General features: G+C 38.6%; 3 protein-coding genes across 3 annotated transcripts; 1 reads left to right on the top strand and 2 right to left on the bottom strand.

The window, feature by feature from the left end:
• Window positions 1-288: 288 nt before the first annotated feature.
• On the top strand, window positions 289-648 carry LOC137948536 (uncharacterized). The gene has a single exon (XM_068794621.1). It carries the CDS (start codon window positions 289-291, stop codon window positions 646-648), a length of 360 nt encoding a protein of 119 aa, XP_068650722.1.
• A 1,211-nt stretch (window positions 649-1,859) lies between these two features.
• On the bottom strand, window positions 1,860-7,233 carry LOC137948644 (ER membrane protein complex subunit 8/9 homolog). Its single transcript, XM_068794758.1, has 5 exons — window positions 6,887-7,233; window positions 6,661-6,807; window positions 6,499-6,558; window positions 2,305-2,471; window positions 1,860-2,211 (listed from the first exon to the last, which is right to left on the bottom strand). The coding sequence occupies exons 1-5, from the start codon at window positions 7,088-7,090 to the stop codon at window positions 2,181-2,183; spliced, it is 609 nt and encodes a 202-aa protein (XP_068650859.1). The 5' UTR covers window positions 7,091-7,233; the 3' UTR covers window positions 1,860-2,180.
• Window positions 7,234-7,691: 458 nt separating this feature from the next.
• On the bottom strand, window positions 7,692-11,074 carry LOC137948534 (uncharacterized). The gene is made up of 6 exons (XM_068794618.1): window positions 11,021-11,074; window positions 9,377-9,898; window positions 8,664-8,693; window positions 8,447-8,570; window positions 7,975-8,334; window positions 7,692-7,825 (listed from the first exon to the last, which is right to left on the bottom strand). Exons 1-6 carry the CDS (start codon window positions 11,072-11,074, stop codon window positions 7,692-7,694), a joined length of 1,224 nt encoding a protein of 407 aa, XP_068650719.1.
• Window positions 11,075-13,901: the final 2,827 nt, after the last annotated feature.

Below are 13,901 nucleotides of genomic sequence, written 5' to 3'. Positions count from 1 at the left end.
TAGTGTAAGTGATTGAGTTTACTCAAACCAAGTTGGTCCTACTCAACCTAGAATAATAACACATTGAATTCCTCGTATCTAGCGGTTCCTCAATCGTAAGCCGGTCATCCGGTATTAGGTCGAATCCAGCCGTCGGATATACCATCTAACGTCGTTATCGGCTCTAAAGGGTTCGTTCCATGTCAGATTTCCTTTCTCTCTTTCCCGTTTCCCCCTTTTAACCACCTCGCTCCGTGTCCGGCTATCCTGTCCCTCCTCTGGATCTCGATCTCACAAAAAAACCCTTCAATGGCGACTCTCTCCACGTCCCTCCACACTGCGATGAAACTGCGTCCCCCGGTCGTCGCTTCGTCCGCCGGCAAGTCCAATCAGGCCGCGTCCCCCGCCGGCGACGACTTTGTCAAAGGCGCCCTCATGTCCGCCGAAACCAAACGCCCGTGGTGGGCCCCGCTTTTCAGCGGCGCTCCAGAGCGGAAAGCTGATGTTCCGTCGCCCGAGAAGCCGAAGTCGGCTGGTAAAAGATCGGTTCTTACCGCTGAGAAGGCGAGACTTTTAAGGAAGGAGCTGAGGGCCACGGAGACCTGGCACGATCCCATGTACCATTCTGCCATCGCCGCACGGTTGGCATCGCCGGATCAAAACTGGTGAAAGAAGGAACGTTTTTATCCTGTTTCGTATTTTCTCTTTTCTTTTTTCGTGTATATAATCTATAGATACGAGGTCTTGGTGGGTTGATCATACGAAGATTGTCTGTAAAAGAAGTTGAATTTCATATTTTTGTGTCGGATGATTTCGCTATTGTCTGTATATTACATACAACTTGTAAAAACCTTTCAACGAATCTTGGATCTGATTTTGGATGGAGTTTGTGATTGAAACCGTAGGCTCAGGATTCTGATTCTGTATATCAGAGTTGCTCTGTTTTATGCAAAGAAAATAACGTATTTTTCCAATTTGTTTAAAATTTGAAAGCTGAATGTTGACTTATTCTTTCTGTTTTTTCATTTGCATGATGGATTGAACTGTTTGATTTGATGTGTTTGGACGGGAAAGTTAGAATTAGGGTTTTTTTTTAGTGAGAGTTTCTTTGTTTCTATGAGGAACTTGCCAATTTGCAACAAAATCCGGCAAGAATAGAAAACTAAAAACCTGAAAAGCTGTGCTCTGCTTTTAAAATCAAGCCCTAGCAATTCATTAGATTGACAAAAAAATAAAACCAAAAAGCGTTTCTTTACGTGCAAATCAAAATCCTTTTGACTTATTGAAAGGAAAATTTTCTTTTGGATGAAAGATATTGAAGGGTGAATTTGAATGTAGTTTAAAATCAGGACAAATTTCCTTGTAACGAGCCTTATTAGACTGTTCATCACCTAAACACCTGTTGCTTATCTTATCGATAAGCATGATCAGCTGAAGATAATTGCATCTTTCTGAAGCAGATCTCCACGATCATCGCAGCTCCTTCCCTCATCAATCCCTGCATTCAATTCATTAAAGCCGCTATTAAAATTGAACTCCAGGGAAGTACCACGCAGAACTTTGTGGTTGCACCATTGAATGCATCCCCCTCGTCACTCTGCTGCCATCCCCAGGTTTCTTAATGAAGAAACAAGATGGGAGAGGGAGTTTTAACGACTTGTTCATTCAATTATTTGATCACTTTATTTAAAATCTAAATAATGGGTAAAAATTTAATAAAATCATTAGGTCCATAATTTAATTACTATTACTTTAATAATATAAAAAAAACAGATGGTTGGGGTAAATGATATAAATAAATAGATGGTTAGGGATCGTATTTTGATACCAGATGTTAGCTTTCAAGAACTTTTGGGGGATCATAGAAATCAGATGCAAGATGAATGCAAAACCTCTTGCAGATTGTGAAGACGGTTGAAATTCCACAGCTGTTACATAAATTGCCAAAGGGTAATAAAAATCCATTGTACTACAAAATCATCAATAGGGTGAAATGCTAACTATTCTGATTATTTTCCATCAAAAGACATTCTAAAATCTTGCGGCAGTTCCTTCAAGAATTGAGAGAGCTTTTCCCTCAGAGAAACCATAAACACTGTAATCCAAGGTTTTTTTTGGTCCCCAATAACGGCATGAGGAAATCCATGGACCAAATAAACGGGTGAGCCGCTCACACAACACCAACAAAGACCAAGCAAAGCCTACTTGAAAAGATCAGCATTCAACCAATCCCTGAAAAGATTGCAGATATAAAACTAGTTAGATAATGAATCCGACGCTTTTGCAGAAAATGAATGGAATGAGGAAGCGAACAAAACAGCTCACTTGCTAATGTCATCAAGGTGATCATCAAAGTCAACTATCTCTTGCCATTTCTCTGTTGAGATGTAGTCCAATAAGACCACATTTGCCGAGGGCTCTTTCAAGGTCAACTGACTACTTGAATCAGGTTCAGTTTGCCGCCAACTTTTAGATGCATCCCTTGTGTAAAGCTGTTCCATATTGAGGAAGTATGATTAGTATATGATGCAACCACCAGGATAACACATCTGAACATTCCCTAAATATAAGGTTACATGATCACTGGTAGTGGATACAAAATTCATTGTTTCCTTCGTTGTCTAACTTGGGGCATTTGAGAACACTATCTAACTTGCGCATGGTTCCCCTACAAAGTACCACAAAATCCAAGAGTTCTCAACTGGCAACTCTTGTCATCTCAAGATAGTCATTTCAGAAACAGTTATCTCCCATTGGTTAAATTAATCAGTAGCTAGAAATCATTTCATGACAACTCATATAAAAAACCTGTAAAACATCAACCATTTCATACATTGTGAAATTTGGGGGGTCTAGTGTGTTTGTAAGTTTACTTTGTCATTATACAAGAAGGCCGCAGCATCATTTCAACCGTTTAGAAGAACGTTTTGTAACAGCATGCTGGAACATAATTGACAGCAACTGTGACATATATTTTGTAACTTCTATTCAATTGGGTACAGTTGGCAAAACACACTGCCCTACAATCTGCAATCATGGCCCAGAAATGTTGCAGCTATATACTCAAAACTCTCCTGCATAGAAGAGGTTCCTGGTAGTATTTCAATCTTTGTGATGCATATATAACTTTTGCTTAAAGTAATTGAGACAGAAAATATTTACTAATACCACACTGATGACACTTATAGCAGACACAAAAACCGCCTTGGAGTCCAACAATCATGCTGCCTAAAAGCTATCCAGTCTTTATATATGTAGTATGGACTAATAAATTTTAAAAATCCCCATTTTACAAAATTATTCATGTCTCTAATAATGGTGCAAAAAAGGTTGACAAGAAAAAAAGAAAGAAAGAGAAAGCTGGAGGCAATCAGAACAAAAGAGAGCAAATGTCCTAGTCATCCCCAGAAACAAAAAAGTCAGCCTATTCAGTAGTGACCTTAAACTTGTCTTCAAAAAATATAGTGACCCTGAACTCTACTGATAGTGTTTTACTACTTTTTTTTTCTGATTTGATCTAGTACAGGTGTACTATGATTGACCATCTTATCTGGCTCATCTGGATAGTGTCAATCACAAAGGAGAAAAGTTAATCACTACCAAAACAGGCTCCTCAAGTAAATAGCAAGATGTTAAGCACCTAGCCAATACTACCCAAAAGACCGGCCTGTTAGGAGCGGAAGACATAGGTACTTAACCTAGGACTATAACATCCTAGCCCATACTAGGGTCGTGTTATGGGCCAGCCCATACCAGTCCATAACACCACACCCCCCCATCGCGAGCCGACGACCACGGCGGCACACCGACACTGACCCGACCCAAGGATTACACGAGGACCTATCAGTATTCACGCCTTTGTGCGCTTAATCCAGCCTATGCGCCCACCGGGATTCGAACTCGCAACCGAGCATTAGCTCTGATACCAAATGTTAAACACCTAACCAATACTACCCAAAAGACCGGCCTGTTAGGAGCGGAAGACATAGGTACTTAACCCAGGACCATAACATCCTAGCCCATACTAGGGTCGTGTTATGGGCCAGCCCATACCAGTCCATAACACAAGATCGCCATACAACACTGGTATATGGTTAAGAACTTGTTTTTCTTTTTCTCTTTAAACAAGACACAATACCATAGTGACCTGATAGTGGTGCCTCAGATTTTATGTGTCTTTCTTGAAAAAAAGAAAATGGACTATATAATTTAAGATGATAAATGAATAACAACAATAAACCAAAAGTTTAGAGTATCATGATCTTTAAACGAGGGTTAAAGACTACTGTTTCATAAGACCAATAAGATGACCGCCATGATCAGAAGATGTTTTAAGAAAGCTATCAACTTTTCACTTGATTCATTTTTTCTTTTCTTCTAAAAGAAGAGGTCATAACTCCAAAAACCATTGAAAGATCCAAAAAACAAAATGATGGTAATAGTGAGGGAGAGCAATTTATTGTGGGTCAGACCATGATCCTATAACTTGCCAAGTTGAGTTGCAACTTGGGTAAGTTATCTCTAAAAATCGCAGTGCACTTCAGATCTGGGAGAGGGATAGCTCCTATTTGTGGTGATTCCCCCCCGAATCGCCCCGAGTCCTACCTTCGACTCAGGTGAGCCAACCCACCTCCGGCTAATTCCATGTGGATTTCCAAGTTGAATTGATTCCTGAATCTAAGTTTTACAACCATGATTCAGATAACACAAGTGAAGAGCCCCGTCTGATGAGGCCTTTTTACAGACACCCTATTATTTTGAATTGCTTCTTCTACCAACTACTACGCACAAAGGAAGAAATCAGGTTTTCATCCGTATCATGTACAGAAATTCTGGACTGCAAATTAGCGTTGGATGTGAATGGGTGGGCTACACACAGGACAAAGATTTGGACTTATCCACACTACTCTCCAACTTCTCTCTGAATGATTCAGGTATGAACCATATACAATTGATTACAGTATCACCACAATCTGAATTATTACAAGATTAGCCCATTACTAGTTCATGCTGGGATACATTTTAATGAGTATTTATTCTATATCATTTTTGCATTTCAGATTGTTGAAAGAGTATGACCATCTTCAATGTTTCATGAGAAAGAAGGTAGCTTTCAGAAGCTTCTTCAGTAATTTTTTCCCCTATGGTTTCCTAATGTACAATATCTTTATTAGCAAGGAAGAGATAGAATCCATACAAAACAAAAGATTTTGGTATGCATCCCAATTGTGGCCTACTGGCTGATAAAAAATGATTCCTCAAGAACATACTTTTCAACGAATGCCACATAAGATAGTTACTGAGATCTTCATTAAGTGCACCAGCTGGTAAGCAGTAGGCAACTAGAGATGGCAGGGGGTGGGTTTTGCGGGAACCCACCCTGCCCTGTCCCATTAAATGTGAGGACAGGGTCATATACTTTCCTCACAAGATGGGGACAGGGTAAACCCCAATCCCCACACAAGTTTGGGGAAGGGACGGGTTTTTCCATCCTTCCTGGAAACCTGTGCCATGTAAATATATGCTACATTATATATATTTTTAATCAACATACCTTTTTAACCTTTTTCAATACTCCAAATAGTAATGGGTTAAAGAATTAGACACCTTTTCCTAATACGATTTAACACTTTTTTTTATGGACATACCTTTTTTGAATGTGCAAGGAAGGGGCAGTAAAGATGAGGTTAAAAAATTAACCTCATCATAGAGATGGGGAAGGCAGGCATGGACGGGGTTGCTGGGCAGAGTTGTGGGGCAGGGTTGGGTTTTCTAAAACTCGCCCAGAACCCGCCCCGCTTGCATCCCTAGGGCAACAGGTCTAAAGCCATTAACATTTAGCAGTTAAACTGGAATGCTTTTCAATCTTATCTCAGATTTCAACTAAAAACAGAAACTATGAGCTGAAAACACTGATGTATGGTTTATTTTCTCCATCTCACACTCATACATTCCAGTGCAACAGAGAAGAGACATGCCATTAAACATTAAAAATGATGAAGCATGAACTCAACGGCTGTAGTCATAAATAGAGTAGAATGAAGCAGCAAACTGACAACAAAAGTTCAATATGTCAAAACTCAGTCATCATGATCAATGTAATAAGAAAATTTGACCTAATAATAAGCTAGTACTACAATTTCTGCTGGCAATGTCTTTACACGCCCAGAAAAGCTCTTCCCAGGTACAAGTATAAAATTTTCCAAGCACTTGCCATTTGCTAAAGTTTCTCCCTGAAATAGTTTTTTTGCAGGAATCAACTGAGCATTTCCAGTGACAACCTCTGCATCTTCAAAGTTATGATACGATACTATAGTTTAAAGAAAGCGCAATCGTAGTTTTGAGATTCACAATGCACAGCATTGGATAGCACTACACCTCCCAAGAAGAGACCACAGGATAATAAACAGCCACTGCATTCTTCACTGCCCAATCTTCAGACGGAGTAAACGATACGGCTAAGAAACAACAGCCAATTAAACAACGAATGCAATAAATTGAGGCAAGAGAACTACTGACCTGTACTACAGGACTCCTGTCATTTCCTTTCTGCAAGGCTTCGAGCTTTTTGTTGTCTAACTGAGTAAGATGAGATTTTTATTAGCATAAGAAATCGAATAATTCAAAAAAACATAAGGGTTTAATTAAGAACGATAAATAACAAATTTTCAAGAAACTAACCAAAAGGATAGCTGCCTGTGGGAAGTAACGGAAAATTTGATCCCCGATCTTCTTCGGGACGTTGCCGAGTTCCGAGTCGTCGTACCTTTCATTAGCGTGACAGTACCCGACGACGCTCAGACCCTCCGACTTGAAATACTCCTCCACCTGGTTCACAATGGTTTGAGCAGTCGTTTAACGCATATTTAACCTAATTAAGAGGGAACAAAAAAAAAAAAAGATAGACCTGGAGAAGAGCGATTTCAAGGGTAGGGAGAAGAGGGATTTGGGTATGAGAGAGCGGGATGGCATCGGAGATCTCGATTAAGTTGCCATTGAGGAGACGACCGACGAGGATACTGTTGACGGAAGAAGCCTTGTGCTTGAGCGCATGAAGGACGAGCTTTATGTAGGCGCTCTGAAGAATCTCGTACTTGCACTCGCTGCCCATCGGACCTTGGCCTATGGACTGTCGAATCTCGAACTGGCACTATAGCTTCTTATCGCTCTGAAAGCCAGATTGTGCAAGAGCAGGAGCGAAGAGACGAGGCGGCTTCTGTCAGGACGGAGAGATCTGAACTCCGCTTCACCAATCAAACAAATGCTGCTTACTGTAGACGGGTCGGGTTTGGGTGATCCTGGCAGTAAACCAAAGGTGGTAAAATTAATATAAATCAGTATATAAGAGTGTTAAAACTTAAATGAATCACATGAATTAAATACCCATAAACAAAAAGTTTGGATAAGATTGATACAATTCAATATTTTGTATCTTATATGCCTACGATTTTGAGAAATTATATAAAAAAAAAAAGTTTAATTAGAAGAGTTTTTGTTTGACGAAAACTGATCAAAAGAAACTTTCTCAATAGAGATTTTTTTTAATAAAAAATTAGTTAAAAATGATTTGTCGTCATTTAATTTTTGGTTTCTTAATTCGATGCAACTCCATATCTTTATACAGTTTTGTTCTTCTCTGTGTCCGCAGTTAGCCCCTCTTTGTAGTAATAAAAGCTTGCATGCATCGGCATGGCCTTCTCTGGCTGCAAGCATTACAGGCGTGAAACTTTTTCGAGTTCATCTCTATCACTATCAGAGGCATGAAACTGCAAGATGGAACCTACTGTTTCAATATCAGCTCCAGCCATGACAAGAAGCTTGAAGGATTTGGTGTTACCAGCTTTGGCTGCAAGCATTACAGGCATGGAACCTGATGCATCTTGCTTATTTAAATAAGAGTATACTTTTTTTTTTCTTTCTGGAGAAGTATTTGTAGCGGTTCAGCAGTATTGATGCTGGAAGAGATGTGTAAAGGAGAGAAAACATCAAGATTACTGGAGAAAATGTCTTTCCTAAAAATAATGGCCTTAGAAAGAACATCATCAAGAGAAGACCAAAAAGAACTTTTTGCCAATTGGATAGCATTTTCCCCAGAGTTATTGATGAGACCCAAGTCATCACCCGCAAAAACTAGCTCAAGAAAACAATCAGGCTTGCCAGCTCTAGCAGTCATCATCAATGCAGTCTCACCAGATTCATTTCTTGCATCAATTTCACACTCATGCAGAATCAATTGTTGTAGACCAGGAAGGCATCCCAGTCTAGCAGTCAAGTGAATTGGAAGACATTCATGTCCTTCATTGGTCTTTAGAGGGAAGTTTGCATTAGCACCATTATCAAGTAGAATACGCATTGCTTCAGAGTAGTGACAGAGAATGGCATGACAGAGAAGGGTACGCCCACAGTGTTTGACTGTAACAAGAGAGGGTTGATGCTGGATCAAGAGTTTTAAAATCTCACCACTTACTCGACTGCACACCATGCTTCTGTCTAAGGCTCTTCCATGCATGGGCACACTTTAATGCTTCACCTGATACCATATCCCAGGACCAGACACCCAATTTAACCTGGAACCCTGTCTTAGCACCGCTCTGCAATCAGACCTAATTTGATTGACATCAGTAGACACATTCACCAATACTAACATACAAATCACATATATATCACTGCACATGCTCAATTACCCACTGAAACCATACTGGATGTGAATAAATCTGCAAAGCATATGATGCAGATTAGGAAATGCAGCAACATGAGCTGATAAGTTTAAGGTTCATGAAACGTTTATACAAAGAAAAGTGAATAACAAGAATATAGCAGTCAAAAACATTAGTGAGAACAGAGGTATTCCAGAACAATTATACAGCATAAGACTTAAAATTTACTCCATCATGCATGGTTAAAATTTCAGACTGAAATACAATTTGATCCGGCAATTAACATGAATTGATGGTGCCTATTTTCTTAGCTTCAAAGCTAAAATTAGGTTTGTGAAGCATTTACATACGCATATTAAAAAAAACGAGGAAAAAGAAGAAGAAACAGCAGCCATGACATAGTAAAATCTTGTAAGGAACTCATCATACCAGATCAGAATCAGATCTTAAAGGATGCCAAAACTGGAGTAGTGCCCCCAACATTGGAAATAAATGTATTTCTGTAAAAAAAATTCTGTTTTCTGCTTTATATATTTTATTATTTTCTTCTTTTAATAAAGTTGGATTTGGTAGAAATAAAAAATAAGCCACTGAAAACGTAAATGTCAGGCATATGCAAAATACTTGAGGCAAATTCACATTATTATATATAATAATGAAAACATGTTCTGATTGCTCATGAAAAAAGGTAAATAATCACCTCCAGCAAAGTCTTAACAACAGCAACTTTGGCAGCTGACAATTGATGCAACCAAAGGTGTGCAATCCACATTTGCATGTAAAATTGGTTTCACTGAATCCAAGAGAACCCTGTCCTTGCTATTTACGTCTACCCACTCTGAGAGATAATAAGGTTTCAGTGAACAGAAGATTAACATTATGTACTTTGATACAATTGAAGATAGATGAACTAACAAATAGGTGGTGACTACGTCAACAAAGCCTCTGCAGCTTGCAGAGATGAGTGCATGAACTGAAGCATCAGGCCTTATCATTTCTAAATAGGTAAGAAGTTCAACAGCTTCAGCTTGACCACAAAGGCTAGCTTCAGGCAAAGCTTCTTCACAAGCAGATTGAGATGCGAGAGCTTTCACAAGCATGCCAAGAACACCGTTGTAGCCTTCACAAGCAGCAGCAATTATTGCATAGCCCCCGAAATATTTCCTGGTTAACATCAGCTCCAGCTGACAGCGTGAAAAGCTGATGCAGAGAAAATGTGTGATTGTTTTAGCAGAAACCTTAGCATCAGATGGATTAGCCACCTTTATAATGGCTAAGAAGTCACACTAATGTTTCATGACACCATCCATGTATCTGGACAGTGAAAAATGCTTTCATATTTACACAAAAATTATTTTCTTTATGTGCAGAAAATCTTAAGCTTCAGAAGGTACTGGTTTGACTTGCTGCTGATTGCAGAACATCACAGAATATCATTCTGTGCAAGTAAATTGCTTGTATCTACCTTATAGTGTATAGCCATTGCAACAGATGTTTTTGGAACTTATGTCATGAGCAATTTCACAGAATTCAACACACTTAAAATTTGCATGCATTTGTATTTTACATGTGAACTGGGTTTCGAGCAGCCATTTCAGTGCTTGCTTCAGCAACTATTTCAGAGTTGAAGTATAATCACATGAAAACACAAAAATATGTAAGTTAAATGATTGGAGGATCCTAATAAAAGGGTAAGTTTGGCTGTGGATTTCTCGTCTGGCATAATATCACAAGGCTGTCCCTGTCCCAGCCAACAAAATTTAAACTGTAAATGAATCTAAATTGCATCGGATTACTCGGTTATTCAACTGATCAGAATACGCTAGTGAAAGCAGAGCAATAAGTAGTCCAAGTTTAGAGGTATTACGAGTTACTGTTATGCTGAGTTGCTGAACTGAGTTGAAAAGCGTGTTGCTGAGTTGTCCTGAGTTGTAAGTTGTAATGGGTTGTAATAAGTTAATACTGAGTTGTATATGTGTTAAGTTAGAGAGTTAGGCAGTGCGCCGACTCATTTTCATTTTCTGTATATACGACTTACAGAAGCTACTGTAAGTTACTCTGTTTTTTTCGAAATAACAGAGGAGCTTCGTCTCCTGATTTGGGAATTTTTTCCAGAGCAATTTTATCATGGTATCAGAGCTAGACGAGATCTCGTCTCCAGTTCGTCAAATGGATTCTTCAAATCCGTATTATCTTCATCACGACAACAATCTGGGGAATGTTCTCGTTACTCAACTTCTTATTGGTGAAAACTTCAACACCTGGCGTCGCTCGATGATAATGGCATTAACCACCAAGAAAAAGGTATGTTTCGTTGACGGATCTCTTCCGTCTCCTTCTGAAACATCCTCTATGTTTCATTTGTGGATTCGTTGCAACAATACGGTGCTCTCGTGGATCTTGAATTCACTTTCACGGGAGATAGCTGCCAGCGTCATTTACGCTGATTCAGCTCAAGCGATGTGGTCCGAACTCAATGAGAAATTTTCGCAAGGGAATGGACTCGCATTTATCAATTGCAGAAGTCCATTGCATCTCTCCTTCAAGATGATTTTTCCGTAAGTTCTTATTTTACAAAAATGAAAGGCCTCTGGGATGAATCGATGAATTACCGTCCATTACCTGTTTGTTCCTGTGGCGCATTGAAGTCGTTGATGGAAATGCACCAACAAGACTATGTTATGCGATTTTTAATGGGACTAAATGACTCATTTTCGCATATTAGAGGTAAGATCCTCCTTAATGATCCACTGCTTTCCAGTAAAAAGGTCTATTCTCTGATAATTCAAGAAGAACGTCAACGAGAAATTGGAACTATAATGTTACCTGCCATACCTGTTGCTGCTACTGCAGCTGCTGCCATTGCTGATGCTCAACTTGTTCGTCAGAACAAGTCTAACCATCGTAAACCTATATGCTCTCATTGTTCCATACCAGGACATACAATGGAGAAATGTTTTAAATTGCATGGATATCCTCCAGGATATAAGTTTAAAGGCAGGTTTTCCAATTTTTCTAACTCTTCCAATTTTTTTGCTAATCATTCTGCCTCTGCTAACAATGTTGCAGCAGAATCTTCAAATAGTTCTTCATTACCTTTAACTCCAGATCAATGTCAACAATTGTTGGCTTTACTCAATACTCAATCCTCAAATTTTGGTCACACAATGCGAATATGGTAACATTTCCACTTGAACATTTATCTGGTAAGGGTGATTCTGCATCTTCACATTCTGTTTTTTCGTTTAATACTGTTAAATCTAGGTTGACTCATAATGATGAATGGATCATTGACACTGGTGCTATAGATCATATGGTTCATTCCATATCCTTTTTTTATTCATATAAGCCTATTCATAATTCATTTGTAAAATTGCCAAATGGTTTTTCTGCGCCAGTTACACATATTGGATCCATTCATTTGTTTCCTCAACTCACATTACACAATGTTTTGTGTGTTCCTTCCTTCAATTTTAATCTAATTTCTGTTAGTAAGCTTACTCAACCTTCATCATGTTGTATCACATTCTGTCATGATTTTTGTTTTCTTCATGACCCCATCCATTGGAGCATGATTGGGAAGGGTAAAGCTTGTGAAGGGCTTTATATACTGCAGAAACCAGATCCACCTGTGACCTCTCATAAAATTGTGGTTTCTAATTCTGTTTCTGGTTTTCATTCCAGAGTTTTTGTTTTTGACATTTGGCATAAGAGATTGGGTCATCCATCTCCATCTCGCATGAAATTGCTATCGTCTTTTGTTCCACAAATTGCTGGTTCTAATTCAATGGTTTGTGATGTATGTCCTCTTGCTAAACACAAGAGATTACCTTTTCTTTTACACGGTCAAACAAAAACATGTTGTTCTTTTGAACTCATACATTGCGATATATGGGGACCATTTCAATCCTCTTCCTTGGATGGTTTTAAATACTTTTTAACAATAGTTGATGATTATACTCGTAGTACTTGGATTTATTTGTTGAAATCAAAATTTGATGCTCGGATTCTTTTACAACTTTTCATAGTTCTGGTTGACACTCAATTTCACACTAAAATCAAATATGTGAGAACTGATAATGGTAGTGAATTTGCCATGTCTTCATTCTTTGCTAGCAAAGGTATAATTCATCAACTCTCTTGTGTAGCCACTCCACAACAGAATTTAGTTGTAGAAAGGAAACATCAACACATTTTAAATGTGGCTCGAGCACTCGTGTTTCAATCTCATTTACCTTTGCATTTCTTGTCTGATTCAATTCTTACTGCTGTTTATTTGATAAATAGAATACCTTCTCCATATTTGCAAGGTAAAAGTCCTCATGAGTTGCTTTTCAATAAGCCTCCTGTTTATGATCATTTGAAGGTTTTTGGATCCTTGTGTTTTGCTTCCACATTATCAAATAATAGATCCAAGTTTGTTCCTAGAGCTCGTAGATGTATATTTCTTGGATATCCTCTTGCCATCAAGGGTTACAAATTATATGATCTTGATGATCATATTTCTTTTGTTTCCCAGGATGTCACATTTCATGAACATGTATTTCCTTTTAAATCAATATCTCAACATTTGAATTCATCTATTCCAGTTGTTCTTCCAAAACCATTGGTTGATTTTTTCCTCAGCATTCTGATATTGCATCTCCTTCAATTGATCATTCATCTCATATACCTCTTGAATCTAAACCTTATTTTCAAAATCAGCATTCTGACATAGATCACACATTACCTGTCTCTAATGATCCTCCTCTTAGAAGATCTTCTCGAGCTCACAGGTTACCTGGATATCTGCATGATTTTCATTGCCATATGGCTTCTTCAACAGTTTTACCTCCAACATCTTCTAATACGATGGCTGGTTCTAAAACAGGTACTTTGTATCCTCTTTCCAATTTTGTTTCTTATTCTCGTTTTACATCTAAACATACAGCCTTTGATGTTGCTCTTTCAACATGTTTTGAGCCTAAAACATTCACTCAAGCTGTCAAAATTCCTCATTGGAGGACTGTCATGGCTGAAGAAATTACAGCTTTGGAAACAAACAAAACATGGTTTTTAACAACTCTTCCACCTAGTAAGGCTACAATTGGTTGCAAATGGGTCTATAAGGTGAAACTTCGTTCTGATGGGACACTTGAGCGGTTTAAGGCTCGGTTAGTTGCTAAGGGGTTCACACAAAAGGAGGGTATTGATTATTTTGACACTTTTTGTCATGTTGCTAAGATGGTGACAGTTAAATGTCTTCTTTCCATTACTGCTATTAAA

Source organism: Aristolochia californica, unplaced genomic scaffold, assembly GCF_029961685.1.
Source record: "Aristolochia californica isolate CCGP_79_NKW_82.1479 unplaced genomic scaffold, dmAriCali1.0.hap1 SCAF_13, whole genome shotgun sequence".
NCBI lineage: Eukaryota > Viridiplantae > Streptophyta > Magnoliopsida > Piperales > Aristolochiaceae > Aristolochia > Aristolochia californica.
This window is presented reverse-complemented; position numbering and strand designations above follow the sequence as displayed.

Bases quoted from the DNA above. Each gene is read 5' to 3' on its own strand.
- LOC137948534 (XM_068794618.1), bottom strand. From the start codon at position 11,074: ATGACGCTGGCAGCTATCTCCCGTGAAAGTGAATTCAAGATCCACGAG. The intron at 9,899-11,020 runs GTATTGTTGCAA...GCCATTATAAAG, and splicing joins TCAAGATCCACGAGAGCACC to GTGGCTAATCCATCTGATGC. The intron at 8,694-9,376 runs GTCAGCTGCCAA...TATGCTTTGCAG, and splicing joins CACCTTTGGTTGCATCAATT to ATTTATTCACATCCAGTATG.
- LOC137948644 (XM_068794758.1), bottom strand. From the start codon at position 7,090: ATGGGCAGCGAGTGCAAGTACGAGATTCTTCAGAGCGCCTACATAAAG. The intron at 6,808-6,886 runs GTCTATCTTTTT...ATTGTGAACCAG, and splicing joins TTGAAATCGCTCTTCTCCAG to GTGGAGGAGTATTTCAAGTC. The intron at 2,472-6,498 runs GTCAGTAGTTCT...AATATGGAACAG, and splicing joins ACAGGAGTCCTGTAGTACAG to CTTTACACAAGGGATGCATC.
- LOC137948536 (XM_068794621.1), top strand. From the start codon at position 289: ATGGCGACTCTCTCCACGTCCCTCCACACTGCGATGAAACTGCGTCCC.